We start from the raw sequence: 18,827 nt of genomic DNA, 5'->3' as shown, positions 1-18,827 counted from the left end.
TTTTGCAATCAAACAGCTTTTATTCAGCTCTTTATATTGTACATTTGTGAACATTTGTGCAACAAATACAGCACATAGTATTGATTTTCCCCAGCTCCATAAAGCATAAGAAGTCTTCCCTTTGTCTTACTGCGTAGTGTGTTGACACTACGCAGTAAGAAAGGCTGTTGGATGACAGTGGCAATGCTAGGCAGCTCCTGACAGTGAGCACGTTGTGTGAAATTCATAGCAGCAAACAGAAGTTTTCAGAAACCATTTAGCAACAAGCTTAGTGGGCAGATGAGACTGGTCTGGCTGCTTAGAGGAACCTCAGCTAGACAGAGTTCCGGAGTCAGCCACAACTTGTGTGAGAGGTGGGAAATAACACTGGACGGGATGACTTCAAAATGATCCTTAAGTTATTACTGGATTAACTGCTTACACATTTTATTGGATAATTGTCTTCAGGTGCAAAAATTAGTATTTTTGCAGACCCAACATTAGAGCAAAAAGACTGATATTCTCTTACAGCAACAAACAAATACAGCATAAATTGTTGATATAAATACCCATGTGCAAAATAGTTTTCAGGCTTAGTCAGCACTTACGTAATGAGCACAGGTAAACAGAAGATGCAGGCACTTGTTCAGAAAAAAAACCAGTTTCATTCAAGCTCTGGACTTGAACTTCAGGTTTAAAGACCAAACAAACTACAATGTCTTCTTGGTCCTCACAGTATTTGGAACAGAGAGACGAGTCCAGCATTATACAGCCCTACTGCTACTAAATAGGGCCAGGCTAGTAACAACATTCTCACACACACAAAAAAGCATTACATTCACAAGCTTTGAATCAGAGGAACTTTAAACCTGCAGGATTCCCTGCCCCCTTCTTCTGCTGCCTTCATCCCTACTATGGGAAAGAGCTCTGGAAAGTTTTTCAGCGATTCAGCAACTCCATTTATTTACCCAATTCCTCTGGTCAAACAGGGTTGCTACTGTAGAAAAGAGAGCATCTGGTGGTCACCATTTCCTCCTTGTGCCAGTGCAGAACAGGAGACAGCTCCTGCTCTTAAACTGCACAGGAAGGGTGGCACAGGTGGATTTCTTTGGATATTTTTCTCCTTATTTGGATTGCTTTAGATTCACGTTCCCTCTTCCCTACCAGCTCTAACCACTCCTTCTTTCATAGCCACCAACACCGCCTGTTTCCATGACACTACAGAGATTAACATATGACCAGTAAACTGAAAAAAAACCCCCAACCTGAAATCTTTACACTTTTCTCTATGCCACAGGTAAACCTACCCACTAATCTGCTGCCCCAACTAACTTCTCTCCTGTACTGCTGTTCTGAAAAGAAGTTTGGAAACCTCCTACGCTCCTCATACTTCTTCCTGAATGCAGTTAGGCTGGAGCCTAATTGAATGAAGCCTCATATAAGGCTTTTACATGCACAAAAAGAAAACTGAAAAAACCCAACTACTTAAGCACCCCTCTCCCTACCACTGTCAGCAAGGGTCAGATGGAAAATGGGGAAGAAAAAAAAAAAAAAAGAAATCAGATAAAAGTACATTTTCGAAATCAACAGTAATGCCAAAATTTAGCAGCAGTGATGGCTATGATTGCAGCAAACACTTCAGTTTGTAGCATCTAGTGAAGTACACATTTTAGAAGTGTGGGCATTAAAGGAGGCAGTGAAAATATAAGAAATCAAAGAAGTCTCTCTCAGCCTTCCCCGTAAACTAAGAATAGATATGAAAATACATCTGACAACAGTATTTGAAATAATTCAGAAAGGAGTTCAGAAGCTCGGCTGAAATACTGATGTCTCAAGAGGTACAACTGACTGTTCACACTCTGCACTAAGAAACGTCAAGGATGTTAGAAGTGGTAAGATCAAAGATTGTGCCTTTAACTGTGCAAAGTTATTTATGACCCTTTGGGAAGTAGCTCAAGAATATGGTTTGAAAGATGAGTTATTAGGCTCTGCCAAGCAGCAACAAACCTAAGACAGAGCTGTTCAGCCTAGAACAGCTAATACAGATTTGAAGACAGTGTCTTTAACACAGATACGTGCATCTGATACACTAGCTCAGCTTTCCACTAGTCAGAGCACTCAAGCTGGGGTTGCTACTACAGCAAGGGGCAACAATAAGAAAGGAAGCACTGCACATCATAAGGGTAACAAAAAAAAAAATATTTAAAAATTCAACCATCCTTTAGAACAAAAGTTGCACATTTTTAGGCTTTATAGTAGTTTATTCCAGAGACTTAGGGAAAGTTGTCTTGGATCTTAAAGAACTATATGAACTTAATGGTTAAACCATAGCTTAATGTAAGCAGGGGTCACATTACTTCAGTAATAGCCCTAATCTGAAGGGACAGCCAATGTCTGAAGAAATAAACCAAACAAGGGCAGAATAAACTTAGCATTCACCAGCATGGCATTAAAGAGTTAATAAAAAGCCTCAGACTGATTTTTGATATTAGAACAAAGTTCTTCACATTCACAAGTCTAAGGTGAGAGAGAAGCAGCTAGAAAACAAATGGGGCTGTCACACTGCTGGCTGGCAGGCAGGCATGATCTCTGCTGTCATTCCTTTGTCTTCTGAGCTCTTACACTGACATGGGACAGGACAGCTTCCACCACTGCTCTCCTCTGAGCATGCATTTCCAAAACGTACAGCAAATCCCACTGCCATGGGGAGGCCAACAAGGTAGAAAGAAATCTATACACAGGAGGTAGTAATTCTGATTTTTAAATAACCCCTTTGTTTTCTCTTAGCTTGCAACTCCCTTCAGCTTTTCTTTTTTTCTAAAAACAAAACCCAAGAACACTAACAAAACAAGTCAAAGCCAACAACTTTGCTATCCTACCAGCAACAGCCCCAGCCCAAATAGTATTTTTCTACTTCATTGGAGAGACAAGCTAAGAAAAAATGTCACTCTTGCCGATCAAAAACTATTCTTGGCAAAAGGCCAGTCAGAAGACAGTTAGAGCAGTCTTTTATAAAAAAAGATGAACAACAACTATTTTTCTCCTGTAGCTATATTCTCATTCCACTCATCATTACCACCAACAGCAGCCAGTAGCATGAGCACAGCAGTGTACAGATGAGGCCGCTAGTGCCAACGGTGCCACGGCTATGCAAGTCGAACATTACTAAGAATCCACAGCTACAGATGTGGTGAAAAGCTGTAGCTGCACACACCTATGGCGCATTACTCTTACCTTCCCTTGAAAGTACCAGTCCACACCTTGTTGCCAGTTACTTCTAAACTTGGCTACAGTGAATTCAGTTAACAGTAGGGTTTTTCTCCTGGACTAAGATGCTATAGTGTAAGCAGCATGAACAGGATTTGAAAGAGTTTACAGCTCTTCACAGCTCACCTTTGGCTCTTCTAAAACAGGTATAAAAAGAAGCATTTTAAGATTAGTAAGAGGGTGGGGAGGTAAAGGGAAGGTACTAGATGAAAGAGCATGATTTTCAAAAACCTTCAGGCAAAGAGCTTGATCTCACCTTTTAATCTTTTCACTTGTGCTTAGTTATCAGGGTACAATTGGAAAAAAAGGAAATTAGGTCTGTCTTCACAGCAAAAGCTGGTGCACTGCATAAAACAAAGTCACTAATTTGCGTTTGTTACTTCACTGTCAGACTTCCACTTAAGTCAGTTTTTCCTCAGAGCAGCTGGCTGAAATAAGCCTCAACTCCAACTGTCAGAATTTCCTCTCATTCTACTCTGATGCCACCCCAAAAGGCAAACCCCCTTTCTTCTCTTCATGCCCCTGTCCCACTTTTGTCTCCAAACAAATATTAGCTAACTTAACACCCTTGCATGGGAAACTAAAAAAAAAAACCCAAACAAAAAAACCAAAAAATCCAAAAACTTTCCAGAACTCTTTTGGGTCTCCACTTCAGTAACTCTGTTTCAGATTCATAAAATGTGTTGAAATAAAATGTTTTGGAAATCTAGACCTTGGACATAACAAGCAATGAACATACCAGTTAATTTAGGCAGTATTTTTCACACATACATATATATAGCTAAAAAAATAAATTGTCTTGATAAGAAATATTGTGTAACCTGATTAAGAAACAAGTCCCCAGAAGCTGTGCAGTACAGCAAAATGCATTGGTTGTATAGCTGACACCAGGATAGCTAACTGCTTATTTTCAGAATTTTAAAAATAAACAACCTTAAAGACAGACCAATCTACCTAAGCAATGAACCTGATTCTTTGTTGGAGATTGCAAAGTGTTGTTGAATAGGCTCCACTTTGTTACTCGATTTTAGTTGGACTTTCTTTCCCGTTCTCGTGCAGTCACGAAGTTAAGCAGGTCGATGGCTGTAACGATGCCGAATACCATTTGCCGCTTACTGGAGGAACCATCAGTGTGATCTACGCAGAAACAAAGAGGGCATTCTGGCTTTAGGCGGCTCAGAGACACGCCATCCCACTTGGTTTTAACGGCAGTGCTTGTAAGGCAGATGCCAAGCCATTCCAGCTCCATGTGTCAGGGCCTGTTGGCGGAGCTGGTTATCCCCACTGACCCTTGTTGTACATTGAGGGGGAACCCAAACAGCATCTTGACCAGTAGTCACACAGGAAGTGGCAAGGACTTTAATTTCTGAAAAGCTCCTCAATAAGAGGTATATATAAACTCAAACATTATGGAAGGAAGGATAAGGGTCCATCAGATTTGTTTGGGGTTTTTTTACATGAAGATTCAAACCAAATCCTGTTACAAAGCGCATGTTCCTTATGCATTAGTTTCTGTGGCTCTACTTGAAACAGCTGCAAATTGCTATCACCCCATCTGAACCAGGGGCCACTAGAGGACAACATGTGACACTACCATCTTCCTACATCGCTGTCAAATACAGAGTTAGTATAAAACCCACAATTGAACATTTTCTCATTTATATCAAAAACACTTATTAACTATGTAATCATTGCTGCACTGAGAGCACAGACTCAAGTGATTTTTCATTGTGAGTATAAGCCTTTGACCTGGGAACCAAGAGGCCAAGTGACCTCTGACCCTTTATCTATGGTCTAAGTTCCCTGTTCCTAAAGCCTGGCTGTACTGAGATGTTTAGCCTACCTATACACTCAGTTTGTTCAGCCAGCTAGATTGTCCTGGACTTTTCATTTACCCAATCTTTGTTCCATTGCAAGCTTCCAGTGAGAGTCTATGTTTATATAGTTAGTCATCACAGACTCAAGAGCACATCCCTATGGAGATTATCAGGAACAAGCCCCAATTTGACAACTATTCTTCATTTACTTATAATTGAGATAGCTGTGAGATAAATTTGGTGAGTCTTAATATTGCCTTTAGTCTAGTCTCTCAGTGTTCGTGATTTTGCAAGTTGCTTGCTATAAGGAAGATAAAACAAGGGGGAAAAAAAAAGTATTACTCATGTATAACAGTGATATCCCCTAGCTCTGAAGATTTGTTCAGTCATTTCCAGTTCATAAAGAAGGCAGTGTAAAGGGTTGAGAAGAAAGAAAAGTAGAGTTTGGAGGAAAAACACGAAGTGAGTGGGAGTAATTTAAACAAAATGAACAGGAAAAAGAAACATTAAGCTGTCTTGAGACAGTGATGTCAGTGTTGACATCTAGATCTTACTAAGCTTTACAAAGTCATAATAAAGGCTTTGCTTTAGAAAGGCAAAAAAATTAAGTGCAGTTAACCCGAGAGGCTCACTGTAATGGAATCTGATTACTGCTACTAACAAAGCCACCCAGAGATTACCTTTTGTAAGGCACACTACATCATACTCACACTGAATTTGTTCATGAACCACTAGAGCAAAGTGGTCTATTTCCAGGATATGAGAGAGTTTCCCCAAGTTGTCTTTCAGGTTAATCTGAGGAAAGAGTTACAAAACTTAAATAAACACAGTCCTTTATATGTTTAGTGGTCAATAATCCCCACATACTTCATGCAGTATTAAAACCAGTATATCAGCATTTATATACTGCTCCCATCTGAAGCATTGTAAAACACTAACAAATCAAGGCCAACTGCAGAGTTTTCTTTCTAATTTCCAACAAAACAGAACCAAAAAAAAATAATGAAGCACTACATGAAGTTATTCATTCTGTAAACATAATGAATACACTGAAAAATGTGAATAATTGAAGAAGGTCAAGTGTTCCATGTGTCTAACAAGAAGTTACCATGAAAGTCATTATACTTTGTGATTTTACTCTAGCAAGACTGGGAAAAAGTGTACGAATCAGGCTGCAAATCACTGTGGAAGTGAATACAATCTGCAAGGGCAGCAGGGGAACAGAATAGCCCAAACAAGCCAAAAAAAAAACCCAAAAGTGAAGATTGCTCAGCTAATGCTGTATTCAGGTGCATATCAAGGAACTGAGATTAAGAATTAATTTTTAGTGAAGTTCAACTTTGCTATGACTAAAACAAGAAAGCACCCTGTGTTGACTCCCCAGAAAGAATAAAGATCCTTGTGAAACACTTAGCTAATCACCTGCTGGAACCATCTGAAAGAATGCATAAAACTGTTCTTCCTACATGCTTTAACATATTGAGCAGCAGCAACAGGTCCATCACCTAGGTGACTCTCCCCAGGTAACAGCAGCACCCACCATCTGACAGTTTCATTAAAGGGGATTAAATGAATTTACAGGAAAGCAGAGTCTTGCACTGCAGGTTAAAAAAGCCTTTATCCTGCAGTGAGCTCAGCTTGTGACTGAGAAATAAATGAATAAATGCCACAGCATAACAGTTGGGCTGCACTGGAACACAGAGCTCTCATCTCCATACTGTGAATTACAAGAGATCAAAAGTATTCCCAGCAGCCTGTGTTTAAGGGACCAGCAGGCTACAGTGCCTACTGAAGCATCAATCTTTAAACCTGTGAGCCAGGCAAGGGGTGGGGGGAAATCTGGACCTACTGCCACATCGAGTCAGCGATCAGTCACTACCACTGACAAGCAGTTTTGTGCAAATGTACGTGCAAAGCCTAACTTTTGAACCTAAGTTCAAAGCTCACTGAAGGGGTAGAGCCCCTTGCCATCTGATTGTGTACAACCCATGGACTTGTTAGGCTAAAGATAACCAGGACAAGCAGCCCACAGGCAGCACTGGGACAACTGTGAAGACATAAACATGTTTTGAAACGCTTAATAGAAATTTAACAGAACTCCCATGGAGTTTTCACCTGTCTCACTACTGCTCGTTCAAGCCCCCTAAAAATTTTGCCCATGAGTTTTCCCACATTCAGGTTGGGATTTTTTTTAAACCTATTAAGGCAATTAGCCTATGCACAAGTTGCTACACCACACATGACTGTGCCTACTTGACTGGCACTAAGGGCAAATGACATGACACCGCTCAGATAATCAGTTTTCCCAATTTCACCAGTAAACAAGCCAAATAAGCTTTAACTGAAGTGGTAAGTGCAGCAAAATCCACCATACTTCTGAGCTTATATGCATTTACCTGTGTTTCTCTGTTAAATCATCAATTCAAATGGAAAATAACCAATGAATGATGCTTTTAGTTAGCATGTTAGCAACACCAGCACTTTTGTGTCACTCCCATCCTCCACCAAGAAAAAGTCAGAACTAAAGACAAAAAAAAATGGTTAAGCTGTTCTTTACTGAAGAAACATGAGAAACTTAAAGCTGCCCATGGAAAAAAGCCACAACCTCTAAAGCACAGAGAATTAGCTACTACCACTAACACCAGTGTAGCTACAGAAACGATTGCACACCACCAGCCCCAGAAACTCTTAAGGTGTCTAAGTGAGGGAGAACATGAACTAAGCAGTTTTGTTACGCACCACATTTCCACCTGATGCTCGATTATCTGTCTGGGAAGGAAAAAGTATATTTACATGTGTCCATAAAGAACTAGCATCCTTTCCCAACCTCAAAGACTTGGTAGTTTGTAGATCAAACGGAAGCATTACATATACTTCTAGAATACACCCCCTCATCTACTATAAGACAGTATTGAAACTAAAAGTCTGATGAAAACTAGGTCAACCTTTCCATGTTTTCTTGCAAGAGAAGCAAAGCAACAGCAACAACACTCATTTTAGAAAAGCGCCCATACAGCTGGGAAGTTGTGGTATCTTGGCATGCTACATTGAATGGACAAATAAAAGTGGCTAACATCAAAATTCACCTATCTTGAGAACATCAGCTTTCAGCAGCCATCCTCTTATATCAGCAAGGCCTCTCATACAAACAGCAAACAGTTGCTTGTTTTTAGCAGATATAGAAATTATTTATTTGAAAGAGCTGCTTCAACATGTCCTTGTTTCTTCCCCTGGTTAGTTACATTGCCCAGATTTGTGCCAGGGTTTTGAGGGAAGGAGGAAATGACAAGTATACTAGAAGAAAGCCCACTGAAGTAACAGAACAGCACAATATAGAGCCACAACACAAACCTGGGAGCTATTCAGTGACCTAAGACAGTTTAGAGCATGCCTGTGCTCAGTAACGGCTGCTCTGTACAGTCCCAGGCAAACCTTACCCAACCTGATGCCACTGTAGTATTAGTACACCTACAGCAGTACTTTAAACCAGAGAACTAGGAGTTGTAGAATACACCTGCTTACCTGTTTAAATTGCTTGTAGATTACTTTTCTGACTTCATCAGAAGGCTGAACTTTTCCAGCAAGCAGTGAAGAAAGCATATTACCCAGGGTAACCATGCCCAAAATCACCCTGAGGAGGGAGAGAAGATAGGACTAAACACCACAAAAGACTCTCAGCCAGCCTGGAAAAGTCAGTTCAACTGCTTCATGGTATAAAGCCCCATTATTGATGGTATACTTAGATTCTGTGTCTCTGCAGGAAACAGAATCCAGTTTCCAGAACTTCTGGAGACTCACACAGAAGTTAAGAGGTGCTGTGTGTGCCTGGCCCTTCTAAGCATCAGGCTCTTCATATCTCTAGTCCTGGCAACTGGAGAGCTTCTTGCTATCTGAAAGAGCTTTTAAAGCACTTCATTGCTTTATGCCCTCACCTGTCCTTTTGAAAAGCGTGACATGCTCACCTCAGTTTTGCTCATTCCCTTTCTCCCTACAAGGATTGGCAAAAATTAATCCCGAGTTAGCACTGTAACTGCAGAGTAACTGAGCAACTCTTCATTATCTAGCCTGTCCTACAGGGGACCTACAGGGTAATAAAGCATACCAGCTTGCTGGGGACACCCTGTTCATAGGGGTTACTACAACACTGCACTATAATGCAGTGTTCTGAAGAAACTGGGTGAAAGCTGTGATGCAGATGGGTTTGGGGTTTTTTGTTTGAAATAATGAATTTTTGCTTTAAGTTAAACAACAAAATTATCCTGCAGAGACTCATTGAGTAAGTATATCATAATAATCATTAGAAGCCGAATATGTGAAGGGTGGGACAGTCCTGGCGTGACAACATACTAAGTCCAGCATTGGTGTGTTTCAATATAACATTTCTGAACTGTATTATAACTGCAGAAAGATGAGCGAGAGGATATTACACTTCTAGTAAGCATTTAGAAGACATCCCTTGGGACCTGGTGAGGGAAGTGATACATATGGATGAATAGTGATATATACATATGTGGACATACCCAGATTCATCAACAACTGGTACCTGGTCGAATCCCTTCTCCCGGAGAATTTCAACAGTTTTTGCACAGGTAACAGTTGGAAGCACAGTCAGGGGAGCAGAGAGGCTTAGTTCCTGAACGCTGATGTTCCACCACCTGGGGGTGAAATGAAAAGCAAACCCATGCAAGTCTTACAGAGAGAACAGAACCAGTTGTTCAGGTACAGTGGCCTTCAACACTACAGGAATGACAAAAGGCTGCAAGGAAGAGTCAGGGTTCAGAGTCAGTAAAGCTTCAAGGCTTTCGAGCTTTCTCTCTAGTATCAGAAAGTTACTGAAGTGCAAGAAGGCTTTAAGTCCAAAACTCTTTTCCTTATTTCACCTACTTTCTAGGATTACAGATATTTAGTGAAGAGTACTAACCTCCCCGATTTCATTGCTTGTATCTTACACAGAAAATTTTGTGCTCCTAAAGAGCCAGCCATATTTACAGTCATTACAAGTAGCAATTTTGGGAAGATCCCTTCCACCTATGTAGACTTGCAGTGCTTGCACTCAAGAACTCTGATCTCAGAAAGGTTCTCTGCATACTACCTTCTCATTTCAGAAACAACCCTTTTCATTAAAAAAAAAAGAAAATTCCATCATTAAATATCAAGTTTTCTTCTGCTGCCATGCAAGCTGAAGGACAAACTAACTTAAGTAGATTGGATGAACAGCTGCAATTATACATCAACACAACAGCATGAAAAATTAGCTAAATCAAAGTACTGTAAACTGAAGTGATCTTTAAATTAGCAGCTGCCATAAAGACAATTGAATAGACTCACGAAAATCCAAATGGATCTGACATGCTTACCAAGGCTTTTTGACAAGGTCATCATCTTCTTTCATGAACCCTTTCTGAATCATCCATTTGTCGCTCAAGAACTTGGACCTGGAAAGCATCAGGAAATGAAAAGTTTGTTAGCAGGCTGAACATCTGAAAGCAAACTTAACAGCACAGGGGCAACTGTTTACAGCTCACTACCACTATTGAAAGTATACTGCCATTTGCCACCCAAGCCTACCAGCCAGGGACACTGAGAAGAAATATTCACAGGACGAAAAGAGAACCCCATAGAAAACAAAGTTTCAACTACATCAGTCCCTTGCAATATGATAGCGACACAGCCTGGAATGGAGGAGTGCCAACCTGTACTCAGGCAAGGTCTGTCTGCAGTTTCTAGTTGTCATGTATTGTGTTGCACAACAGAAGTCAGGAAAACATAGCTGAAAACACCATGGCTTGGGATATGTTTTAGTGTGGCTGGAGGGCAACAACTTCTCAGCACAGCTCAAAGGCCTCAGGCTTCCACCTGTAAACTCACCCCAACACTGGCTGCTGCTACAGTAGTGCTGTGTTCTGCTGCGGACAAATGCAGAGGGAGCAGACAGCCTTACAGGGACCCCTCCAGGAATGGGATACCAATGGTCCCCAACAAAACAGTGAAAGTAAGTCTTCTCCTGTGAAAGACGCTAACCAGTGACGGTTATATACTGAAGTCTGACACAAGGAGGAGCTCAGCATTCAGAGAGCTGAGCTCCTTTCTACTCCATGTCAGACCCTTTCTAGATACCTCAGAAGCTGTGCTCCAAACACATCTTGCTTTGGTAACTGGGTGCTACAACAAATATGTATTCAACTTGCCACTGCTGTAAAGGAGGTTTGAGGGACTGCCTCACCCTTTTCCCGGAGAGAAAACAAGCAGGTTCTTACATGTAGTTCCTGATAGAGTCAGGGAGGATAACAACACAGCGCTGACCTTCCTTCAGTTCTTTGGCTGCCTTCAGAGCTACAGACATGGCACTGCCTGAGCTGCCACCTGCCAAAATGCAGATCAGAGGCAAGACTGTGAAACTGTAAGTGAAATAAGAATGAAATAGGGAAGGAGAGACTGTAGAGGAGCCCAGGCTGAGGAAGACAGCTCCTGAAGTGGAAGGAGGTCTCCCTGACCTGCATATGGCTTCAGTCTCCCACATATTATTGAGAGAAACCCACAGGATTCACATCTGCTCTTACCACACAGCAGTCCTTCCTCTCGGATCAGCATGCGTGCTAAAGCAAATGACTCCTCATCATTGCTCTTGTACCACTGGTCAACTGCCTGGAAAGGGGCAGGAAGACAGAAAGAAGGGTCTATTTAAATGAATCGGGCTAGAGAAGCTACACAACTAGTGTGAATTCAACCTCTGCGGTAACAGCTGCCCTGCTGTGCCATGTGCCTGGGTTTCATACTCCAAATGCCAAGTGGGGTTTTTTTTGCCAAGATAAGACGATCACATTAGCACAACAGGCTCCTTATTGAAACCTTGGTGTAAGAACAGGCTGTTGTGAGACTACAACAGAGGGCATCAGTGTCCTTCCCTCTTGGAGGGCTTCCTAGGGACACAGGTTCTGCTCAGGACAGTCATACCGCTTTTGGCCAGGATGGGTTGGGGTGCTTTGTTGGGTTTGAATTTTGGTTTGTTTTGTGGGACCCCACTAATCAACCAGAGTACTGTGCTCTAGGAGAAAGTTCCTTCTTCACAGCATTTTGACCTAGCATTGTAAAACAAATGTAGTCAGTGCAGGAGCCTTCCAAGGACTGCTTTTGCTGATGGAAAGAACAGGAACAGTTCTGTCTGCTAGCCTTCCCCTTCCAGCTCAAAGAAATACTTCCCCAAGTTTTTCTTCCACCTTTCACCTCACTTCTGCATTGCAACAGAGGGCAAAGAGCAGTAAACCAAGAAGTGTGACTTACAGATCTATCCAGCACTGTGGGGACAAAATCATATCCAATTCCTTCCACTTCATACATTGTTTTGTCAGTCTTGTTCAGTTCTTCCGGCATAGCAAGGATGGAGCCTTCAGGATCAACACCTATAATCTGGAGAAGCAGTTTCCACTTTGGCTACCACAACACACTGCTTTTGAGAACACAGCTATTTATTCATGAGTGCTGGCCTTATTACAGCTGTTAGTGTCACACTGGCTGCACATACAGCCAAGCTAACAGCAAGCTAGCCTCCTATTCACTTCTTCCTGGCAACACTCAACTCCCCTGTGAGCAAACTCCCCTTTGCTGCTCTGGGCCTCTTGGCAACCCATTCTGTCTCTTCAGGCTGCAGACACTAGGTGAGGGGCACCCCCCGTCCTATATGGGTTTTGCTTGGTTTAAACAGAACACAGGGTTTCCCCTTTCTGTGAGGCAAGATCGTCCTCATTCACGTGACAGGCATCATTACAGCCAACACATTTTGTACCAAGTGTAAGCAGCTAAGTTTTATTTTGTTTACCCCTCCCTGACTACATAGGAAAATATTCACAATTGAAACATGATACCAGCTTCTGTGATGAAATCTAACACAGCACACTGGTAGGCACACAGGTTGGTGTGTGCAGAGAGAATTTTCACGGAGTAAAACCTCAGCAGCTCCAAAAAACAAAAATCAGTGAAAGCACAGTCAGAGAGGAAACACAAGGCTGCAGTACACATCAGAGAAAGAAGTTTCTCAGACAGCCCTTGAAGGGACTTGAGGGCCAGTTTTCATTTGCTGAGCCAAACCTGAACTCTGGTCACCAGTGGGAGCAAAGCACGATGGCTTCAGTCTGAAAACCTTTGCTGCTCAGAACTACCTTCTAACTGAGAACATCCAAGAGCTTCCCATAGAGAAACAGGACAGGCTTGCAAGGAATGGGATGTGCCAAGTGGAGCAGTTTGAGGTTCACCCTGCTAAAGAGAAATGCTTTAGGCTTGCCACTTACTTTGCAACCTGGACACTTTTCCTTTAGCTTTCTGGAGATGCCGGTGATAGTACCTCCAGTGCCAGCCGCAGCCACCAGCATGTCTATTTTTCCTGTTTAAGGGTAAGGGATAGAAGGAAGCTGTGAAATCTCCCCCCTAAAGATGGATTAAAAACCCACTTACACTTAAGTATGGCCTTCCTTCAACAAAAAGGCTGGAAGTGGCAGAAAAGGGTAAGATTAGGCTCTTCACTTCCCAAGAGCTGTTACAAGACTTACCTTGAGACCACCTTGCTCAATCCTCATTTACTTCAACAATGGTTTTGAAATGTCTATCCAGTAGCCTGGCAAGGCACCAATTTGTGGTACTTTGGACACAGCTGGAGGCTTGCCCATATTGCTGACACCTGCAGTTTCCTGTTACAGACTAATTCATTCTCTAACTTAAAATGAGCAGCCAATTATATTAGTTAATTTACTAAATGAATGCCAAGAGCATGGGATAGGCATCCATTGAGAAAACTTAGCACAGCTACTCTCTCATTTTCATGTGAAAAAGACTGTTTTGGGTCACAAGCACTCAGAGTGAGTGCAGGTGCGATAGTTCATCCTTCTGTCACCACTTACAGTTTCCCTGGTGCATCCATCTGACAGCATTGTTAATTAAAAAGATTTTTAAAAGGTCACTGATTCACAAAAGCAAATGCTTACCAGTCAAAAGAATAGCTAACACCTCACCAAGCAGGGGTAACTGAATAGTGCCTGGCCTATAAGACAAAGTAAATACAAACAAGAAGCCTGAAGCTAGAACTCATCTAGATTCTCAGCTTACAGGATGGCAGCTTGTTAAAGTATTCTTATTTTAACTCAAACCTAAATAAAGTTTCCCACAGAAAGACGAGCCAAATCCTGTGAACAGCTAGAGTTACTTTTGCAGGGGGAGGAGGAGGGGAACCCTTCACCTTACCTCAATAAGAAGGAATTCAATAGCTGATTTTCCTATTAGAGGGTCCCACTACAAACTTCTGTTTTAATAAGGCAGGTCAGTAGTTTCTTGACTTCCTCCTACCACCAGTGGCAAATGCCTTAGGCTGCCACATCCCACTGAATGCCTCCAACAGCTCTGAAGACAGCTCCAGCTGGGTGAGTTAGCCCAGCTAAAACTCTCTGCTGCCACAGCTCAGCCACTTCTGGTACTCCAACTCAGCTGCCTACAGCTAATATTGAAGCAAACCCTGCAGAGTGAAAACGTCTTACTAGTGACAATTGCAACACGGAGCAGTTTGTACTCCTGAGGACTCCTGAGTGAAGAAGCTGCCAGTGTATTGGAGTATTTGTTCTGAGAATGTAAGAATACCTAGTTCTATACTTGTGATCAGAGAAAAGTGACCCTATTCTTCCATGCCACTTACCTATGTCTTTTTTTTTAAAAAAAGCTAACAAGCATCACTGCTTTTTCCATCTGATCAAAAGCAGAGAAGTCTAAAAACTAAAGCATCCTTCTTTAATGGAAAAAAAACCCATTACTATAACTACTGAAATAAGGTAATTCTCTAATGACACACAGCGTACGTATGGGATTTGCTGCATCAAAATCCATGCGTTTCTCATTTACCTCAGGCCCCATTCTCAAAGTACTAAAATAAGAGACTACCAGGGACTCACTGAAGGGGGGGTTAGCAGTAGAGCAAACTTACCGTCACATTGCTGCAGGATCTCCTCAGCTGTGGTGTCATAGTGCGTCAGGGGGTTGCTGGCATTACGGTACTATATTGAGACAGAACAGCCATTAAGTAGACCAGAAAGACAAAATTCACATTGTAAGGCATTTCAAGAACATGACAAACATTCTCCAAGCCCCACGACAGCTACATATGCTCTTTTCAGACTGTTTCCTTATCTATTACGTGGACCTAGGCAGAACGCCCAACAGAAGATAAATCAGGTCACTTAGGAAGGTTGTAAGAGTAGTTCTAAGGCGTCATCACCCTCCAATGCCAAATCAGTCCCGTCTGTGGGACAGTTTCTTTTAGGGACATGACCCTTGTACTCAGTCTTCCACCCAGGAGTGCCAACTCAGTGGCAAAAGCCACCCACGTGCTGCAGTTGCTGCAAACAGGCTCGTTGCTGCCGTCTAGTGACTACAAAAACTTGCTACCCTACAGCAGGTGATCACTCAACTACAGTTCCACACCTGGGACAACTTTTCCTCCAGAGACACATATAGGGTGTTGAACAGTCAATCAAAGACACTAAGGAACAAGGCTGAAGTACCTCTTCTCATGCTATGCCTGCACCTCTGACACCTTGGCTCTTACCTGGTCTAATATGTGTGCATTGGGGATTTCATTTTTCAGTCTCCATGCTACTCCCACATGAGATTCAGGAGAATCAAATCTGGCAGTAGTTGGTGTCCTCACGATCTCAGCACCCAGAGCTCTCAGAACATCCACCTGCAGCAAATAAAGTTGGTCACAAAACCCCAAAACGCACTGCCAGCACAGAGACTTCATTGGGATGCAGGGAAATTAAAAAGTCTTCCCTTTTACCTGGTCTGCAATAGCCTCCTTGGTGGTTCTCCAAAACCCCAGCCTCACATCATCACTGACCCAAATCCCTAATGACATGTGGTCTTAACTGAGTTTTACTTGGGAGCTAGATTCAAATTCCAGTTTCTATTCTAGGCTTCCAGGGACTATTACTACACTAAGAAACCCCATTCAGGCAAAACACCATCTCTTCTCCCACCAGTCACGTATGTTCTGTGCTCCAACAGTGCTATAGAGCACTGTTTTATGTTTAAGTGCAAATTATGTATGTTTACCACCTCCTGTGGACACAGGAAGCAAAAGAGATCCACCGAGGCCCTATGCACCATTCAACTGCTACAAGGGCAAGAAAGTTTGACACTGAGCTAAGGCAAAGCCTGTCTTCAAAGGGGAGGGGGAGGCCTTTGGTGCTGTGTGGCACATGGCAATGGCCATGCAGTTCCTCTTCCTCCACAAGAGGCAACAGCAAACAACGGGTATAGGCCTTCAGAGGACATGGGTTTATTTGTGCCACTGCCTTTCAGCTGGAACACTGAAGAGTTTGAACTGGAGTAAGCAGTTTTGCTGACAGCAATTTGTTGCCTTTGTGAAACAAAGAGGGGATCTCTTCTTTTGGCTGGAGGTACGGCACCACAGGGCAGGGCTTGCTCTAGACCTAGATGTTTTGTGCTTTCCACAGTGAAGGTAAGTGGATATTACCCAGGTGGCTTTTCCTTCTCCTGTGTTGTGGTGACACAACTCAGATCCTTGCCAGTACTCCCCAGCGTAACTCAAGCAGCTCAGCAGGCTCCCTCACAGCCTTGCTCAGCCCAGTGCAGAACAGGATATTCAAAGCTTCAGCTTCGCCTTCCTTTGTCCTCCTCTGCTCAGTGAGGGACAGGCAGTCACTTCAATATGCTAGTTGAATCTCAAGTTCCCTTGACACTTGTATTTAAAACAGTTATGACAGTTTTCCAAGTGAATGCTGTGGGGATGGGCCTTGAAGACCTCTTCTGCCCATGTCTAGCCAGCCCAAATTTCTCTGGGCACTGGCAACAGCCCCTCAGCACAGATCTGCCTGGCCAATGACTTGGAGACCAAGAGCCTACCACCTTCATTCCTAAAGCCACAGCACTCATCTGCACCAGGAGCTCTGCAAGTGTGAACATGCTCATTTGTAAATTCTGGAAAATAAAAGCAGATCTGACCTTCTCCATGCTCATTTTCTCTGGCATCACGATGATACAGCGGTAACCCTTCACTGCTGCAGCCAAGGCCAACCCAATTCCTGGAAGCAAGCAAAGGCATGTAGAGCATACAGTGAGCAGCAACAAAGAACAAAACCCACAATGCTAGCTTTGGCATGCCTTGGCTTTAATCAGCTTTTCACCAGAGGCTTCAGTAGAGTGTCTCTAAAGGGGTGGCAAAGGGAACATTTCTGGCTACTGGGGAGAACTGCATTTACAGATGCTGCCAGTTCTTCGAGAATCACAGCTAACAAAGTTTAGCCAAGGGTGGGGAAACATAGCATGTGCCAACTGCTACCTTTACCACATGCACATCACCTTCCTCCTGTCCCACCCGCTTCATTTTAAAAGTAGTAATTTGGGAAAGGAACAAGACTACAGCAATCATTTTGATACTGTCAGAAGAGCTTTACATCCTCTGTTGACTCATTTCTGCATTAAAGCCCTACTTTGTAATATGCTGAAACTAAGCCCTTTCTAAAAAGGCCGATTTTAGATGATGTTTGCGATTGAGGTTCTAATGCACTATGTCACCTTGCTACCACAGTGAAATACCTTGACTGTTAGACACCTCATTTCTACATTAAAAATCTGTACTTCCAGCCCAGTTTCTGCCTTCCAGCTCATCACTGTCTGCCCGCCTGAGGAGTTAAGCTCAGAAGTGCCTTCCCTATAGAAGAGAAGCTTTCACCTATTATCAAATCACTTCTCTGCTGGATAAGCTAAACAGATCAAGTTAGTGCCTGAGGTCAGACTGCATGGCAGCTCCCCTGCTGTTTTGGGTACCAGGCACAGTACCAGCACATGCCCATAACAATGCCTCACAAGCAGTTTACCCTATACAGAGACTTGCTTGTTCAAAGCTGGCTGTTTCTACATGGTGCTGGATTGTGTAGGGGTAGGAAAAAAAAATTTGAAAAAAATATCTTTAACTGTTTCTGTAAGAAAAGCATAGCTCATACCTCAGGTAATTCAAGTAGTATTTAAGCATTGGGGGGGGGGGGGGCAACAAAAACTTTTCCCAGTACTACCGATAAACAGGATGCCCAACTAAAATAATATTAAATAAAAAAAAGATGACAAAGGCCTCACTAAGGCCAAAGGCTGAAGGGAAGCCATCCAGCACTCTCCCTTATGGTCTGTGATAAAGAAAGCATTTTGAGACTTGAACTCTTAACACTTTGTACTTACTGCTACTAACCTGGAAACACAAACATCAAAACAAGGTGTTTGCTGAGGGAGAAGCGGGATGCAGAGAGGACAAAAATGTAACACATTAGCTCTCACATTTAACACACTCAGCAATTCTCTCAGGTTACTGTCTGCCCTGGTCTTTGCTTTTACGTGGAGAAAGACATCTTTCTGAAGTAATTGTCCCGTATCTCCTTCGGTTCTGCCTTCTTTATCTTTCGGATTCTGTGGCAAGGAGGATCATTTATCAGATGCTGACCCAGAAAGCAGGATGTCATAGTATGACTTCATATAGTGGAGGAATGCAATACATAGGTGTTTTCCACTACATGCCATTGCTCACACAAGAGGCATAGCCACAGTCACAAGGGCTTCAGTTGCCCCCACACACACAGAGCAGCTGCTGAGCAAACGGCAACAGATAAAACTTCCCAGTTTTCTGCTGAAAGCAGGGGAACTGGTCACAGATCACCTTATAATCCCAGCCCCTCCATTAAACAAGGCTAGACGGGATCAGAAGAACAGAAGATCTGC

The 18,827-nt window shown here is 42.7% G+C and overlaps 1 protein-coding gene across 10 annotated transcripts in view; it reads right to left on the bottom strand.

Annotated features, from left to right (window-relative positions):
• Nucleotides 1–18,827, bottom strand: part of LOC101911367 (cystathionine beta-synthase-like protein) — a 35,945-nt gene continuing 17,118 nt past the window's right edge. For 7 of the 10 annotated variants that reach the window (XM_055802909.1, XM_055802908.1, XM_055802910.1 and 4 more), the window contains 13 exons: nt 17,064–17,143; nt 15,646–15,780; nt 15,025–15,094; nt 13,349–13,440; nt 12,345–12,470; nt 11,624–11,708; nt 11,321–11,426; nt 10,421–10,498; nt 9,584–9,718; nt 8,586–8,694; nt 7,803–7,832; nt 5,774–5,858; nt 1–4,383 (listed from right to left, as the gene is read on the bottom strand). In XM_055802909.1, the coding sequence (XP_055658884.1) occupies nt 4,274–4,383; nt 5,774–5,858; nt 7,803–7,832; nt 8,586–8,694; nt 9,584–9,718; nt 10,421–10,498; nt 11,321–11,426; nt 11,624–11,708; nt 12,345–12,470; nt 13,349–13,440; nt 15,025–15,094; nt 15,646–15,780; nt 17,064–17,143 (1,241 nt within the window). In that variant the 3' untranslated portion in view covers nt 1–4,273. Of the gene's footprint in view, nt 4,384–5,773; nt 5,859–7,802; nt 7,833–8,585; nt 8,695–9,583; nt 9,719–10,420; nt 10,499–11,320; nt 11,427–11,623; nt 11,709–12,344; nt 12,471–13,348; nt 13,441–15,024; nt 15,095–15,645; nt 15,781–17,063; nt 17,144–18,827 lie in introns of those variants that run through there. The other 3 variants (XM_055802906.1, XM_027785825.2, XR_008747020.1) reach the window with 2 other exon arrangements.

Source organism: Falco peregrinus, chromosome 4, assembly GCF_023634155.1.
Source record: "Falco peregrinus isolate bFalPer1 chromosome 4, bFalPer1.pri, whole genome shotgun sequence".
NCBI lineage: Eukaryota > Metazoa > Chordata > Aves > Falconiformes > Falconidae > Falco > Falco peregrinus.
Note: the sequence above shows the minus strand (reverse complement) of the source record. Positions and strands in the feature narration are given on the sequence as shown.